This window comes from Egretta garzetta, unplaced genomic scaffold (assembly GCF_000687185.1).
Source record: "Egretta garzetta isolate BGI_Z169 unplaced genomic scaffold, ASM68718v1 scaffold449, whole genome shotgun sequence".
Lineage (NCBI taxonomy): Eukaryota > Metazoa > Chordata > Aves > Pelecaniformes > Ardeidae > Egretta > Egretta garzetta.
The window spans coordinates 61815-76283 of record NW_009260681.1 but is presented as its reverse complement, the minus strand read 5'-3'; the positions used below and the strand labels follow the sequence as shown (position 1 = coordinate 76283).

Here is a 14469-nt window from a genome sequence, read left to right as displayed (position 1 = left end):
GGGGGGGGGGGGGGGGGGGGAAAGACAGACCCACCTCTGTTTTTGTCTGTCTAAATCGCAAACAGCTACTAAAGGAGAGGAGTTTATTGAGGTTGAAGGAAAGTAATCTTTTTTTTAATATCTTGAATTATTTGCACAACCTGTACTCTTCTGAGAATCTGGTTGCCTTGAAATTGCAGCTCTGTTGTATCATTGCTCCTGGAGTTTGCTGCTGGGTACATTTACCTCTTTGAGCTAAGCTGCTGTAAGCACCATTGACTTTGACGGTGTATGCTCGACTTGCCAAGAGAGACTGTAGCTGTAGGCCATCTGTTCCAGAAACTGCTTTAGCTTCATTGCCTCAGGCTGAAATCTCACAGACTTCAAACAGTGGTACAGAGTGGCTTCTGTAAACTTAGAAGAAAGAACACACAGCTTAAGGTTGTTGTTTTAATAGTTTTCTGTGAATTATTTGTATATGTGCACTTAAAATTATTTAATTTTGATTAGACTGGAAATACTACTGTATCAGAAACCAGGAGTCCTAGAGAAGACAGCCATTTACAGGTGATTCGTAATTATCAACAACGCCTTCTACAGCAAAATAGGTAAATTCCTTTATGAAATGGAAGTTCAAGTTGCCTGTTTCAAAATAATTTTAATTGCTTTGATTATTGAAATTTATGTTTATCTTTGCACCATTCTGGGAAGATTCATGTTTTCCTTCTGTTCAGGCTGCACAGACAGACCATTGAAGAAGCTAGAAAGCACCTACAGGAGTATCAGAATAAATTGAAGCAAAGATATTTGTCTACTTCTGCAACACCTCTGAGCTCTGTGGAAACAAAATCAATTCATTTAAAGCCTGTCTTAGAACTGCTTATACAGAGGCAAGGAGCGCAACCAGCACAGTACCAGTCATCTGAACAAGTTCATGCACGAGAGTATGCACAGTCGCTACCTGTGTTTTCAGGAGCATTGCATATGTTGGAAAAAACACCATCACAGAAACATGAGGAGCAAACGCGTGACGCTTGTCCTGGCAGACACGTGCAGTTTTTAGAAATATCAAAACTGAAGCATGGAGAGTTTCGCTTGCCGTGTGGCTGTCCCTCACAGGAACAAGTGGGAATATTTGAAACCTCCAATAACCACACCAGAGAACCATCTCAGTTCCAGTTACCATCACAGTTAGTCACGAAAGATGTCAGTGCAGCACGAACGCAGCCGGAAGCACGCATACAACATGTTAGATACGTCTTGCCTGCAGAAGATTCCTTTGAGCCTTCAGAAACAGTGCGCTTTAGAGAGTCATCTCAGATGTCATCTAACCGTCAAGCAGAGACAGAAGCTGGAGAAGAGCCTCCACTTAAGACACCCCTCATGCCAGCAACAAAGGGATCTCCTATAGTTCAGGCACCCTCAGTTGATTCTTTGGCGTATCAGCAGGGATCTGCAGAGAGCACCATCAAAACAAGCCTTGAACAACCCCTCAATCTTCCTGAACCTGTGACTTTATCTCATGAAGAATCTAAAGCCCAGGGTGTTGAAGAATTCTTTATATCAAAACCAGGAGATGCATCTTGGTTAAATTATTCTGGTATACTGAATTTGAGGGACAGAGTGTTGGCCTCATCAGAAAGCATCCAAGCTCAGCAAAAGTATTTGAAAGAATTGCAAGAGCAGCTAGATGCACAGAGAGAAGCTCTTCTTTCTAGGCAGAAAATACAAGAACAACTACTTTTACAGAAGCAAGATAAATTGAAGGAACAGATGCAGAGACAGCAAGAGGCTTTGAAAGGATTTCTGAACAAGCAGGTAAGCTTTATGAATGCTTTGCATGGTGAGTCATCTAGTAGGTGATCAAACTTAAAAGTGAATGCTACCAATTAGCAAAGCATCCCATGGAGTGTTGCTAGTTTTAGATGATTTACCATAATGAAAATTTTAATTAGGACTTGTGATTTGTAATCAGTAGTTCTCTTCAGCAAGCCCCAAGAGCGCTGTTTTGTTCGGTCTAACAGAACTAGTATGAACTTCTGTGCATGGTCTCTGAACATAATGCTTATTGAAATAGTTATGTTGTCTGAAATATTTGCAGGCGTAGCTTTCTTCCATTCTAGAAATGCAGCTATAGGCGTAAAACGCCTCTTGTATTAAAAATATGTAAGCAGTACCTCAAAGGATATTTGTAAGCATTTTAAATATATTATTTTTTAAAGTTTGTCTTTTATGTTTGTACACACAAGTGTATATGTTAGGAAATTGGTTTGTCAGCTGCACTCTTGACTTGTAATTTTGTTTGTTTCTGGGTAACAGAAGAAAATTCAAGCTTATTTTGAGTTTCTAAAGCAGCTCCTTTTGCCCTTCTCTTTTCTTTTTTTTAAACAGCAGCCATCTTAGAAAAGTAAATGTTGCCTAGAGTCCCTGTCTCTTGCTTTTGAAGCCTCCAAACAGCTAAAATTCCTAAATTGAGTAGCTGAAAAACTAAAAAGCTTTTCAGGAATTGTTCCTGTTAAAAATGCTGAGTAATCCAGCAGAGGCCTTGAAAATGTAAATAATTGTTTTGGCACATTAGTTTTTTAGAGCTAAATAAAATACCTGTATGTCCAAAAGTTTTTGTAAGCTAAGCAAGTCTGTCCAGTATCTTGCATACTTGAACTATTTTCTCAAAGTGCTCAATATTGTCCTGTAAGGAATACACACACAAGAAAATGCTGGTTTGATAAATGAGTATAAATATAATCTTATATACAGTTGCTTCCCCCCCTTCTAAGGTGAGATATATTTGCACAAATGAAGAAATGACAGAGACACAAAAGCCTGGCTGCATTAATAGGACTGACTTTTTCCAAGTCTCAGAAAACTACCAGCAAGAGAATTGTGGCAGGAGTAAATTTCACGGACGTGAAATGATTTCACAGTGCCTCAGTCCAGCTGAGCAAACTGGTAAGGCTGTATAGTATTTATCATTACAATTTTTCTCATTTTGCAGCTGAGATGGGCTTCTCTTCCATCTCCCCAGGTTAATTTGATACATACATACGTGTTATTGCAACATGCAAAACTTTGTTTTACAGAACAGTCGGAGAAAGTTCTATGTAGAGAACAGAAGCAGAGATCTTCCAAACCACCTGTGGCAAAAGTCAAGTTAGGGCTTGATTTGGAACAACATGAACTTAGTGTTATACCAGAGGTAGACACGCCGAAGAGTTGCAACATTTCTTTTGCAGGTAAAATCTGTATATATGGATATAAAAAATATAATAAATGCTGCTGTTCCTGAAAAGTACAGATTGGAGGAAATTAATCTCTTCTGAAGAGTCTTCGAGATGATTGATTGTGAAATAATATCTGATACTGTTGCCTTTTTTTTAAGGTATAATTTATATACTAGCAAAGTGAGTTGTAGTTGAGAAAAGGTAATCCTGTCAGTGTCTGTCTAGAAAAACGTAATCGAAACACAAAGTCACCAAGAAAAAAAATTCACTGTAATTCCATGACTTAAATTCCCTGTTGATTTTTTTCCTGTTGGGCAGCATCTGTGTTAATAGACAATTGCACAGTAATTGTAAAGAGAACCATCAGAGTTTATGGAAGATGTTTAAAGGTGCTTTGAGCATACCAAGAAAATGAGTGGAAACTTTTAAGTAAGTTTAAGAGTTAGTATCAAGTTTCTACAGAAAATTTTAGACCATATTTATAGGTTATTTTCAGTTATAAAACACTATTTGTAAAAATTTCAGGCATTCATCTGATTTATCTTGGCATTCATCTTGAAAAATGTAGTGAAATAATGAGACAGCTAATATGGGACATTTGTTAATTAAAGAAAAGTAATCAATGCTAGTCAGCATCAGTTTATGCACAATAATTCTTGTTGGACCAATTTTGTATCTTGATTAGACAAAAAGTTTCATTGGTAAAGGTTTCGGTAGAAGAATATATTCTCAAAAGCACTTGTCTTAGTGTTACACATCTTAATTACAAAAAAAAAAAATAAAATATTAAAACCAAAAATGCCTACCAAAAAAGTTTTGTGAAATAGTATCTAGTGGAATTTTAGAGTAGGGAATACTCATTTTCTGTGTAATCCCATTATGATCCACAGGTGATTTATTATCCTGTATTATCTAACCATTGGTCACAGTAGGTAGTAAAAAGTTGGACTTGTGTTTTTTATTGTATTGTGTGGCCAAAAAGGGCTGTTGTGTGGCATGGGTTGAGGGGAAAAGAAATCTTTAAGCCAGTGCAGAGACATTGCCTCTGGATTTGGAAAAACAACTGAAAGTTTTGGTGGATTTCCTATGTGGAAAAATTTGTTTGAATTTTTTTGGTAGAAATATTTTAGTTGAGAATTATTTTCTGAGAAGTCTATGACCTGTATAATCTTTTTATCTGTGTGATCTGTAAACTGTATAATACAAAGTTTTTTACTGACCTGATGTGGCTAACTCTATTAAAATGGAGCACTGTACAAATTCACCAGGTTATTTCTGTAGAACAGAATGTGCATCTTAATTTTTTTCATGAAGTGCAAAACACTGCATTTCTGTACCTAAACTGATAACATGTTTTAAATCCAGATAAAACAGATTCTGTTGGTGGAGAATCTTCTCCCATTTCAACCATTGGGGAGTTTGAATATGTGAAACGTTACAGTCATGCTCGTCATGAAGACGGCAGGTTACCTTTGAGCATAACAACCTATGAGGAACAAATGTCTAATGGAAATCCAAGGCAAAGTAAACAGTCAAGTGGATTATTACAAGAGGTGCTGACGATGACTGCTAAAAATTCATATGATTCAGGTGAGGAAATCCTCTTACTTCAAGGAATTACATGAATATCATTCAGCACTGCTAATTGTACTGCTATGTATTTGTAGTGTGTGACCTGACTTGTTAAAGAAAATGCAGTGCTATTTAAGTACTGTTTAATTTTAAATGTAAAAAAGGGTGTTTCAGTAAGCATGTGTTCTCAGAATGACTGAGATTTTTGGTTTGGTGGGGTTTTTTTGGGGGTGGGTTTTTTTTGGTGATCTGTTACCATTCCAGTAACAAAAGTCCACACTGCAGTAAGCTTCATTGCTAATCAACAGTTTCTCATCCAGGGCACATGATCTGTATTGGTGCCTTGTAGAACTGTCTGTAAAGAAACTTTTGCACTGCCAGATTGCCCTGCCCTTCCCAGCAGAATCCCATGCACACACAGGAAGCAAACTGCTGTACAAAGCCTCAGGTGTGTCCTCCTCTTGAGGGAGGTATCTTCTGCCCAGACTGTGGGGTGTTCAGGTTTGCACCTTCACCAGGTGGGACCTGTTTGAGCTGACAAGTGGTGTGCCTGATTTACTACCCAGTGATTCCTTGTATCAACACAAAGGAAATTAATGCTTAAGGAGAACTCTGGAGTGTTACATGCTAATGTAGAAGTCCACTGAAAGATCAGTGTATATAAGAAACTTCTTAAAATACAGCTGAGACAAAAAATAGAAGGCTGTTACCCTTAAGTCAAAGAAACAATTTGAAAGAATCAGCTGTTAGTTGTGACAGAAATAAAAATGGTGCAATAATGTAAGGATTACTTTAATTCTGCTCTTTTCATCTGCAAAGAGCTTTTATTAGAGATCACACCTTAGAGCATAAGCTGTGTCCATATGTGACAAAGTTAATTGGATTCTATAAATTAAACCAAGTTGTTTTGGTTATAAAAAAGTTGGTTTTGTTATAAAATGGTTTGTAAATGTTCAACATAATTTTGTTATAGGGTTGTTGAAACCTACTAAGCATGGTATGGGTAGCTTGACCAGTTTTATTAAAGGACAAAGGTGATTAGTCTCAGGTAAACAAAGCAGGTTACTAGGAAGTTTTTCAAGAGACTGGACTAACAAGTGGATGCCAAGGCTTTTAATTCCTACTATTTTTTTCCCTGCCTATAAAAATTTAGCTGGTCTCTCCAGTCTTGGAATAATGTTAACTCAAAGGCTCCAGTACTTTCAGTTGCAATGCACTTGCTTCTCTTCAAATTTCCTACAGATTGAAATGCAGTTTATCATCGCTGTAATTGAGAAATGCTATGCCTAACTTTCTGGGAACTGTTAGACAAAGTTTGCAAAACATTGCCTAAAGCAATTTGAAGCTTATTACAAGATGACAGCATCTCATGGTCCAGTACAATTTTCAGTATCCATCTGAAATAAATATATTACTAGAGCTGCAAAGGCGTCTTCAGTAACTTTGTTACCTTATATGTAGGTCTTTATGAGCAATACAGCTATGTAGTATGCACCTCCTGGGTTTGCTAGGAATTTCACCGCTGCCCCAAATCTTAAGGTAACTTTTCATGTAGTTTTATGTTGAGGCATCCTTTTCAATTCAGTCAGGATTTACTAGGAATTTAGGTTGTTTTGAGTAAGTACATGTTGAGCTCTTTTTTTTTTTTTTTTTTCAACTGCTTCCTTTAATTCTCAGAATACTCTTTCTGAAATATACCTGTATTTAAACTTAAATTATCACTAAAGAATTTTGTCTTTTTTAACAGTATTTGAAGAAAAGGCTTGTATTTTTCTAAGTTGTAGAAGCATTGCTAGATCAGCGCGTTACCAAATTAATAGGAAATATCTTAGTGTAGTGTCTTTTTACACTAGTGAGTATTCTATATGAACAGTGCAGTGGTTTATGTAAGAGGATTAGGAAACTTCATGTGAACATCTATATTTAAAAAAAAAAATAAATAAATAAATAAAACCAAACCCTATAAAAACCAAACCCCAGAGCCTTCTGTGATGATGTATTTAAGAGGATTGTCCTCCTGAGCAGCTCAACAACTAAAACTGTCAATAGTATCTTTGTAATTTAAAGGCTGTGAAAGCACTCTGTGGTAATTCAGTAACTAGTGCAGTATTTTCAGCAAGAAAAACTATAGTCTGTGTTAAAGTTTCTGAAGGGGAAAGGGGAAACTTAAGGTGCATTTGAAGTTGTTACCTATGATAGTAGCTTTGATTATTTTTTATTTAATTGTTGGGGGCTTTTTGGTAGTGGAGGTTTTTTTGGTGGTTCGTTTTGGTTGTTTTGGGGTTTTTTTGCTACTTGATTCTATAACCAGAACACGTTTGCAGTTTTCCCATGTTTTCAAGATGTAATTCTGTCTCTAAAGGTGAGAGCAAATGAGTGCTTTGTACATGTGATCTCTGACCTTATTCTTTGAAGTTATGTTCTTAGGGGTTTCTATCTTCGATCAAATAATGTAAAGCTTTACTACTTGAGAGTTGTACTTCTTTTGTGATTACAGAACCACTAGATGTGCACAAATCCTATTAATCACTGCTCGTGTGCTTTTTCAAAATAAAGCATTAAAGATAAAAAGGTAAAAGTTATACAGGTTCTTAAAAAGATAAACTTGGTAAATCTGCTTAGATACTTTATCAACAAAGGTGAGTTTCCTTTGATATGAGACTTGTCCTTGGGTAACAGGCAATATTTTTTTTTTTTTTAATTTCTATAATTAGCTGTATTTCTTCAAATTACTACAAGAAGAATAACCCTCTCAAATTTAGAAGCAGACATGTCTGAACATAAAACTGGTCTAAAGGACTGCTTCTGGGTAGGGGAGGATGAATCCCTGTGCTCAGTACTGAGTGGTTGCAAGTGCTACACAAACTGCTCAGCTGGGTGGCAGGCAGAGAGGACCGGTAACTGTTAAGGTGATGTTGCAGTAAGCGCCACCAGTGAGGCTACGATTTGCATTGCTCTCTCTTACCATGCCACTGATGTATGACAAGACGAGTTAGGAACTTTGGACACTTGATACTACTTCTTCCCAATCCAGTTTGGTTAAAATGGGTTAATGAATGTCAACATGGGATTGCAGAGTAAACTTACAGATGAGACAGGCAGTTTGATGGCATAACCGCATTTCCTTAAAAGTCAGTCTGAAAATAGTGACTAGATGCGATACATACATCTCGCTCGCGGTTCCCCTTTGTTACACGTCAACAGGCTTATGTCTCTTTATTCATCTTCAGCAGTCCTCTTGAGCAGTGCTCCAGATGTGATTATCTTCATGTATTGCTAGCCTGTACAGAGATTTTATTCCAAGCATGATTATTTTTTGTGTGATCCAAGCTGACCTAAGATTTCGAGTTATTTTTAGTAATCCCAAATATTTTTCCATAATTCCTTATTGTGACAGATTGTCTCATCCAACACCAATTTAGACAAGCTAGCATGCAGTACAACTTTTTTTGGTTTGTCTGCATGGTTGGATTTGGACTAATCCCTGTTTTTATATTGTCTTTGTTGGGTGGTTTGTTGTTCAGTCTTTTGTTATCAAATTGCACCCTGAAATTATTGCTGCTTTTTTACCGCAATTTCTGTTGGGGAAAAAAAAAAGGCATTCTGTATATTACAGCCTCGCTTTTTAAATACAAATTCTTTGTCGCAGTGTGGTGGCTAGGAGGTTAAAACATGAATGTCCCGTATTGATGTCAGGAAGCTGTGAGGAACAAGAATCTTGCATTATTATTTTGGAGGGAGGAAAGAAGAATAAAAAGCCCTCCTCTACAGTTAGTTTTTTTTACAGATATTAATGTAATAAAGTCATGAGATATGAGCATGTTGTATTTTTAATTAAATAATTTGGTTCATAGCATGAAATTGCTGCTGTTCCTCCCTTGTATTAATATCACAAGAACAATGCAGTAATGAAACATTTGTAGCCTAGCTCTCCATAGAATTTATATACAAGAGAGTATTAAATGCTTGAATCTCATCTCATATGTATTCTAAATTATTACCTGTCATGCTGATATCCTTTAGAAGATAAAATAATTTCTTTCAGAAAAATAACTAATCTTGATATAAAAGGATCAGGAAATAGTGAATTCTTTGGTAGCTTGTTCCACCATTTAGTTTTTTATCAAACTATAAAATAAATGGTCTGTTTCCAGTTTCTGAATGTCTGACAGCCATTTGTAGCCACTGCTTCTTGTTATTCCTTTCTTTGAGTTTTTAGAAATCTTTTGTACTGTGTGTTTTTTTTCCTCCTATGGAGATATTTAAAAACCAAGAGATAGCCACTGCTTCTTGTTATTCCTTTCTTTGAGTTTTTAGAAATCTTTTGTACTGTGTGTTTTTTTTCTCCTATGGAGATATTTAAATACCAAGAGATGACTGCAGTTTTCATGCCTACTCAAGGAATTTTCTTCAAAGCCTTGCTCATTTTCAGGATCTTCTGTCTTCTATATTCTGCTCCAAAGAAGAGGAGCAGACTTCTGCAGAGTGTCTGGACTCAGCCACACTACTGCCATATCCAACCAACGAGCTTCTTGCCACCTTGTTCTACTCAAACCTTAAAAGTTGTCTTTCATGTGAACCTGAAGACCTTTATCGTGTACTTGTAGACGAGGGATCAGAAGCCAGTGTTCTGTGCTCTTACATTTATAATTTTATCTATATTGGAACAGTGTTGTTTAACAGACCCAGCTTTGCAGGAGGTTGAGGTCATTTTTACCGTTCTTCCACTCTTCATATTATTTGCAACCTCTGTTGCCAACAGCTCCGTTTGGTTACTGATCACACTGTCATAAATGATCAAGATCAAGCCTGCTAGAAGTTTCTGGAGAATTCATGAGCGTGGGGGGAAAAGAAGCCACTTGAGAATTTCTTTAACCTTAATTTTGAGATCACTCAGCATTTAATGTAATAAAATAGTAAATGAATTAAGAATAGGTTAAGGTCTCTTAATCCAAATAAGTATAGTTTAGATGTATTTCATTTTGTCTTCTACTTTCTCCTAGAAGAATACTGGATGATATCGGCTATAGGAAACCTTAGATTTCTGCCCCAAAAGAATTAGTTTCAAAATGTTTCATACTGATTGAGATACATTAGTATCACATCATATAGATACTTCACTGGCCCTTTTTTTGTACAGTAGAAAAAGGGAACAACTGGACTCCACCCTCCAGTAAGAAATTGCATTTCAGTTTATACAGGCTGCAAACTAGTGTTAGGATTCACAGAAGGTTAGGAGATCTGCCGAAGCATAGAGCCTCACAAGCGCTGGGGATTTGAAAGGTGTCTGTCACTTGCAGCCCTTGTAGAGTTGGGAGAAAACATACCTTCACTTCTACTGTTTAATTTCTGTTTGATATTTAGCACTTCTTTCTTGAAAACTATTACTGGAAATAGTATTATTTTAGAGTTGTTTGCTGGCAATTAATTTACAATCTTAGAATGTCAAACTTCAAAGGTGTTTGTCAGCACTGAATACAGAAATTACATTTTTCTGGTGCTGCTGTGGTACTACTGTGCAGATACTGATCTCCCTTGTACATGTAAGAGCCTTATGGCAAAGGTAATTCAGTTCCATGGTAGTAGTCATGCTATAGTTAAGTAATTCCGTGTGTCTGATTTCTCTGATCTACTTGGAATGTCTGCTTTCTTTTTTAATCATTGTTAAGGGTAGACAGCAAAAGATTCTGCCTTCCTTCCCCCCCCCCCATTAAACTATTATAACAACACTAGCAAAGTGTTCATTCTGCAAAGCCAAAGCATGAATTTCTAGCTCTTCCTGCACACTCCGCAGAGAGCAGTCATGCTGGTTAGACATTTTAAGAAGGCTGGTCAAGGAGAACCGCCAATTGCCAATTAAATCGGTGGAGCAGAAAGTATGTTGTAGGTGAGAAGAAAGCGGTAAGGATGAGCAAAATCAGTGCCCCAGTAGTGAGGCCAGCAGCAGTAGAGTCTTACTGCCATCTGGTGTCCAAAAAAAAATTGCTGACTGTGAACTCGGAAGTTGCTTTCTATTCCTTATTGCTTCTCTTACATTTGTGTTCAGCCCCATCCCAGGATTCTCAAGCGGCTCAAGATTTACCAGTTCTTGCTGCTGAAATTGGAGAGGGAGTTACAACATGTTCTGGACCATCATTCAGACTTGATAATAAGGTTAGTCATATCAAAATAACCCTGTAACATAACTTAATCTTTATTTTGTGATTAAAATCTTTCTCTCTCGTATTGGGAGGCTAAGACTGGGTGCGATACTCTGGATGCAGCAGTGTCACAAGCACCAAGTGAAGAGAGGTAATCACCGCGATGGATCTACTAGCTGTATTCCCGTTCATACAGCGCAGGATGCTGTTACCTCTCTGCTGCCAGGGCACACCATGGGCTTACACACTCGGCTCGCTGTCTGCTGAGACCCCTGGGTCCTTTGTCACAGGGCTGCTCCCCTGGCAGCCCCAGCTTGGACTGATGTATGGGGTTCTTCCTTCACAGGCGCTGGACTTTATATTTGTTCTTGCTGAGTTTCATAACATTCCTGTAGGGCCAGCCTCACGAGGTCGTTCTAGATGTCAGCCCTGCCATTTACTGTGTCGGATGGTCCTCCCAGCTTAGTGTTACCTGCAAACTTGACAAAAGCATGGTTTCAGCTCTATGTCATTGCCAAAGGTGTTAAAGAGGACACGTCCTAGGATGGAGCCCTGTCATACTTCACTTGTTCCCCACCTCCAGGTGCAGCGTAACCCTCTGAGCCTGATTATCCAGCCAGTTTTTTACCTGTCTTGTCATCCATCCATCCAGGTCGTGACATCCAAGCTGGGATACAAGAACATTGTGAGAGACAGTGTCAAAAACCTTGCCAAAATCAATACCAGTGATATCCCCTGCTTTCCTCTCACCCAAATACCCCATTGTTTTGTCAGGAGATTAAAAACAGTATTTAAAAAATGCTATGTATAATGTGTGTATGTTAAATATATTTACATAAGGTGGTATATAATGAAAAATGTAGGGGAAGGGTTTCTTAGATTTTTGTCTTGAATTTTCTTGGTGCACATTTTAATTCAAAGTTTGGGAAGAAATGTTCACGTCCAGTTCTTCAAAATTTGGAAGTACAAGAACTTTCATTCTCTGGTTTGTGACTTTGTAGTCACAAACTTAAGTCAAACTTAAGGAAGTCAAAACTGAAGTCAAACTTAAGGAAGATAATATTTTAGGATATTCTGTTTATTGTTTGTTTCATTTCATAGAATTAAATTTTTAAGTCAGTCTGCTGTATGCAAAAGGCATATTCTTGAAAGTACTTGTAAAATTCTTGAGGTTTTAATGTATTGCATTCATGTTCCTCTGAGATCTACAATTCTACTGAAGTAGGTCTGTGATGAGAAATAGCCAAATCTGACGACCAGGAGATAAAATAATCTTCCAGGTGTCATGATCTGTATGCAGTTCTGAGAGGCTTTATTACTGTCTGTCTGTCTGTCTCTGTGTGTGTGTGTGTTGAGGGGAGGGGGCTGTTGGGGAGCAATGTGTCTGGGACCTTGGGTGTGAATGTTTTGTACTGGGCAATGATGAATCTGTATTTGCCTGAGTGTGCAAAGCCTGAAGGCTTCTACACTTGAACTGAGCTCAGAATAAGATGTGTGGTTCAAAGCTTTAATTATGGACATCCAAATACGTGGTAAAGCGTATGTTATTTTGTCCTAGGAAGTACTTTCTAAGGTAGTATCCACAAACTTGGCTTCAGAGGCTTTCGTGCAAGGAATACCCAGTGACTTATCTTCAACAATTTCCACTGGAAGCTTGTTGACTAGTGAAACATCGGATGTAACCCCTGTTGACACTGGTGAGTGGGTTTTGTTGTTCTTGTGAAAGGAAAATTGTGTATTCTCTTTATTTTATAACAGAATGGGTCTAACTGGACATAAATTCTTCTGAAATAAGCGAACAGGAGCTTCACTTAAGAATGATTAATATGTGTTACAGAGTTGAGTGTAACTAGATATTTCATTATGTGCTAATTTTTTTTTTTACGCTTATAATAATTTAACCTTATAACACATCAGATTTGGCAAAGGATATTTGAGTTTTATTAAGCAGCAGTAACCCTAGCAGTTTTCAAGTGGCAATTTTTTAAAAAAAATTAATCCCCAAATGATGCACTGATAAAAGTTTTCTAATCAATATATATCATAGATTGTTATAGAGCTATGATTGTTGTCTTGCTATTAAGAGAATTGTTCCAATATCCACTTATCACCATAGTAATTCTTAATAACTTATTTGTGAAAATACCACTTGAATACCATACTGACTTTTAGTAGTTTTCTGGGAAATGTGTGTTCATATTCTTTTTTCCTTTCAGTCTGCTTCTTGATCTTAAGCTAGCTTTTCATAAAATTAAAAATAATTCCGTTATGATAAATATATAATTGCTCCTCTGCACACTGATGTTATCACTTGTGAACATGGGAAGTGAGTTTGAAAGGGCTCAGATAGTGACCTGTGCATTTATTTACTTTCATGCTTAATATTGTGTTAATCTGACACATATCTGATCTCATAAACAACCATGTGTGTTTATGAGTTCTTCTGTGTTTATAAATCAACTTTTGAAGACTACGGTTTTTGAGCCACTGAAATGTCAGGCTGTATTGTAACCCTAATGTTCCAAATTGGGAAGTGTTACTTTTGAGTAATAAGCTTCATAACTCATATGACAAATTGTGGTTTATTGACATAGAAAAGCTAAGGCAAATTCTAAGATCATTTGTTTGTAGCTTTTCTTTTCTATTGTTTTTAAGTTGTGGAATCAAAGCACCAAAGGTTTTGGTTACTCAGCTACATGAATAAATTTTTCAAGTTTTCTGATAGTTTTGTGCAATGCTTTTGTAAGCGTATACAGAGAGGGGTTGGTGCGCTAACTAGGAACACAATTTTGGTTTCTTTGAGTCGCTCGGATTTCTTATGTATTTCTAGGAATAGGCAATTTCTGTTTAAGCATAAATAAAACTGCTGCCTGATGCCATGAAGACACTCAAGATCATGTTAAAGGATTGACACATTTATGTGCAATAGGAAGTAAAAGTATGCTAACTAGCATAAAATAACAGGATTAATTCTTTTCTGAATTTAATGTTTCAGTATTTCCTGAGTCTATATACTCTAAAAGTGCTAAGCTGTACTATCTAGTTAGATATTATCAACCTGAATTTGTGGAAATTTGTGGTAAGGTTTGTGGGAGCATTGATGGGAGACAATTAAAAAAACAAAACCCCTGAGCTCTTTATGAATATTTCAGGATATTAAGCAGTATCAGGTGACTTCATGTAAGTGGTTTATATGCAAAACTGTCAACATCTACCTTACTATTTCAGGATTGTCTTCTGATAGTACAGAAGATCGAATTTTGAAAGAAACAGTGAGCCACCCTTGGAACTCCTCACTGCCTTTTACCTTACAGCAGAGGCAAAGGAATTTGTCTGGAGCATCTGGAACTCAATTGCCTGAAGGAGAGGTGTATCTTTATAAACGAAGTTGGATACAGCAGATCTTGGGGAAATGTACTGGAGACTTGAACTCTTACTCAGAGGGCAATACAAGTTTCCAAGGTATTTGCCATTTTAAGGCATTTTTGTGCTGCACTCTCATTGTACAGAATGAGGAGCTTACTCAGTGTGATATGTTAGTCTGTTAGTTACATTCA

General features: G+C 37.1%; 1 protein-coding gene and 1 non-coding gene across 2 annotated transcripts in view; both read left to right on the top strand.

Moving 5' to 3' along the window:
• The window catches only part of CEP295 (centrosomal protein 295), a 45729-nt gene that overhangs the window by 20944 nt on the left and 10316 nt on the right, over positions 1–14469 (top strand). The window contains exons 13-20 of the mRNA XM_035901193.1: positions 490–587; positions 714–1797; positions 2757–2928; positions 3060–3212; positions 4566–4790; positions 10819–10925; positions 12471–12609; positions 14141–14374. Coding sequence (XP_035757086.1) covers positions 490–587; positions 714–1797; positions 2757–2928; positions 3060–3212; positions 4566–4790; positions 10819–10925; positions 12471–12609; positions 14141–14374 — 2212 coding nt within the window. The remainder of the gene's footprint in view (positions 1–489; positions 588–713; positions 1798–2756; positions 2929–3059; positions 3213–4565; positions 4791–10818; positions 10926–12470; positions 12610–14140; positions 14375–14469) is intronic.
• On the top strand, positions 12137–12220 carry LOC118452985. The gene has a single exon (XR_004842871.1). It is a non-coding gene; the product is annotated as a small nucleolar RNA U2-19 (small nucleolar RNA).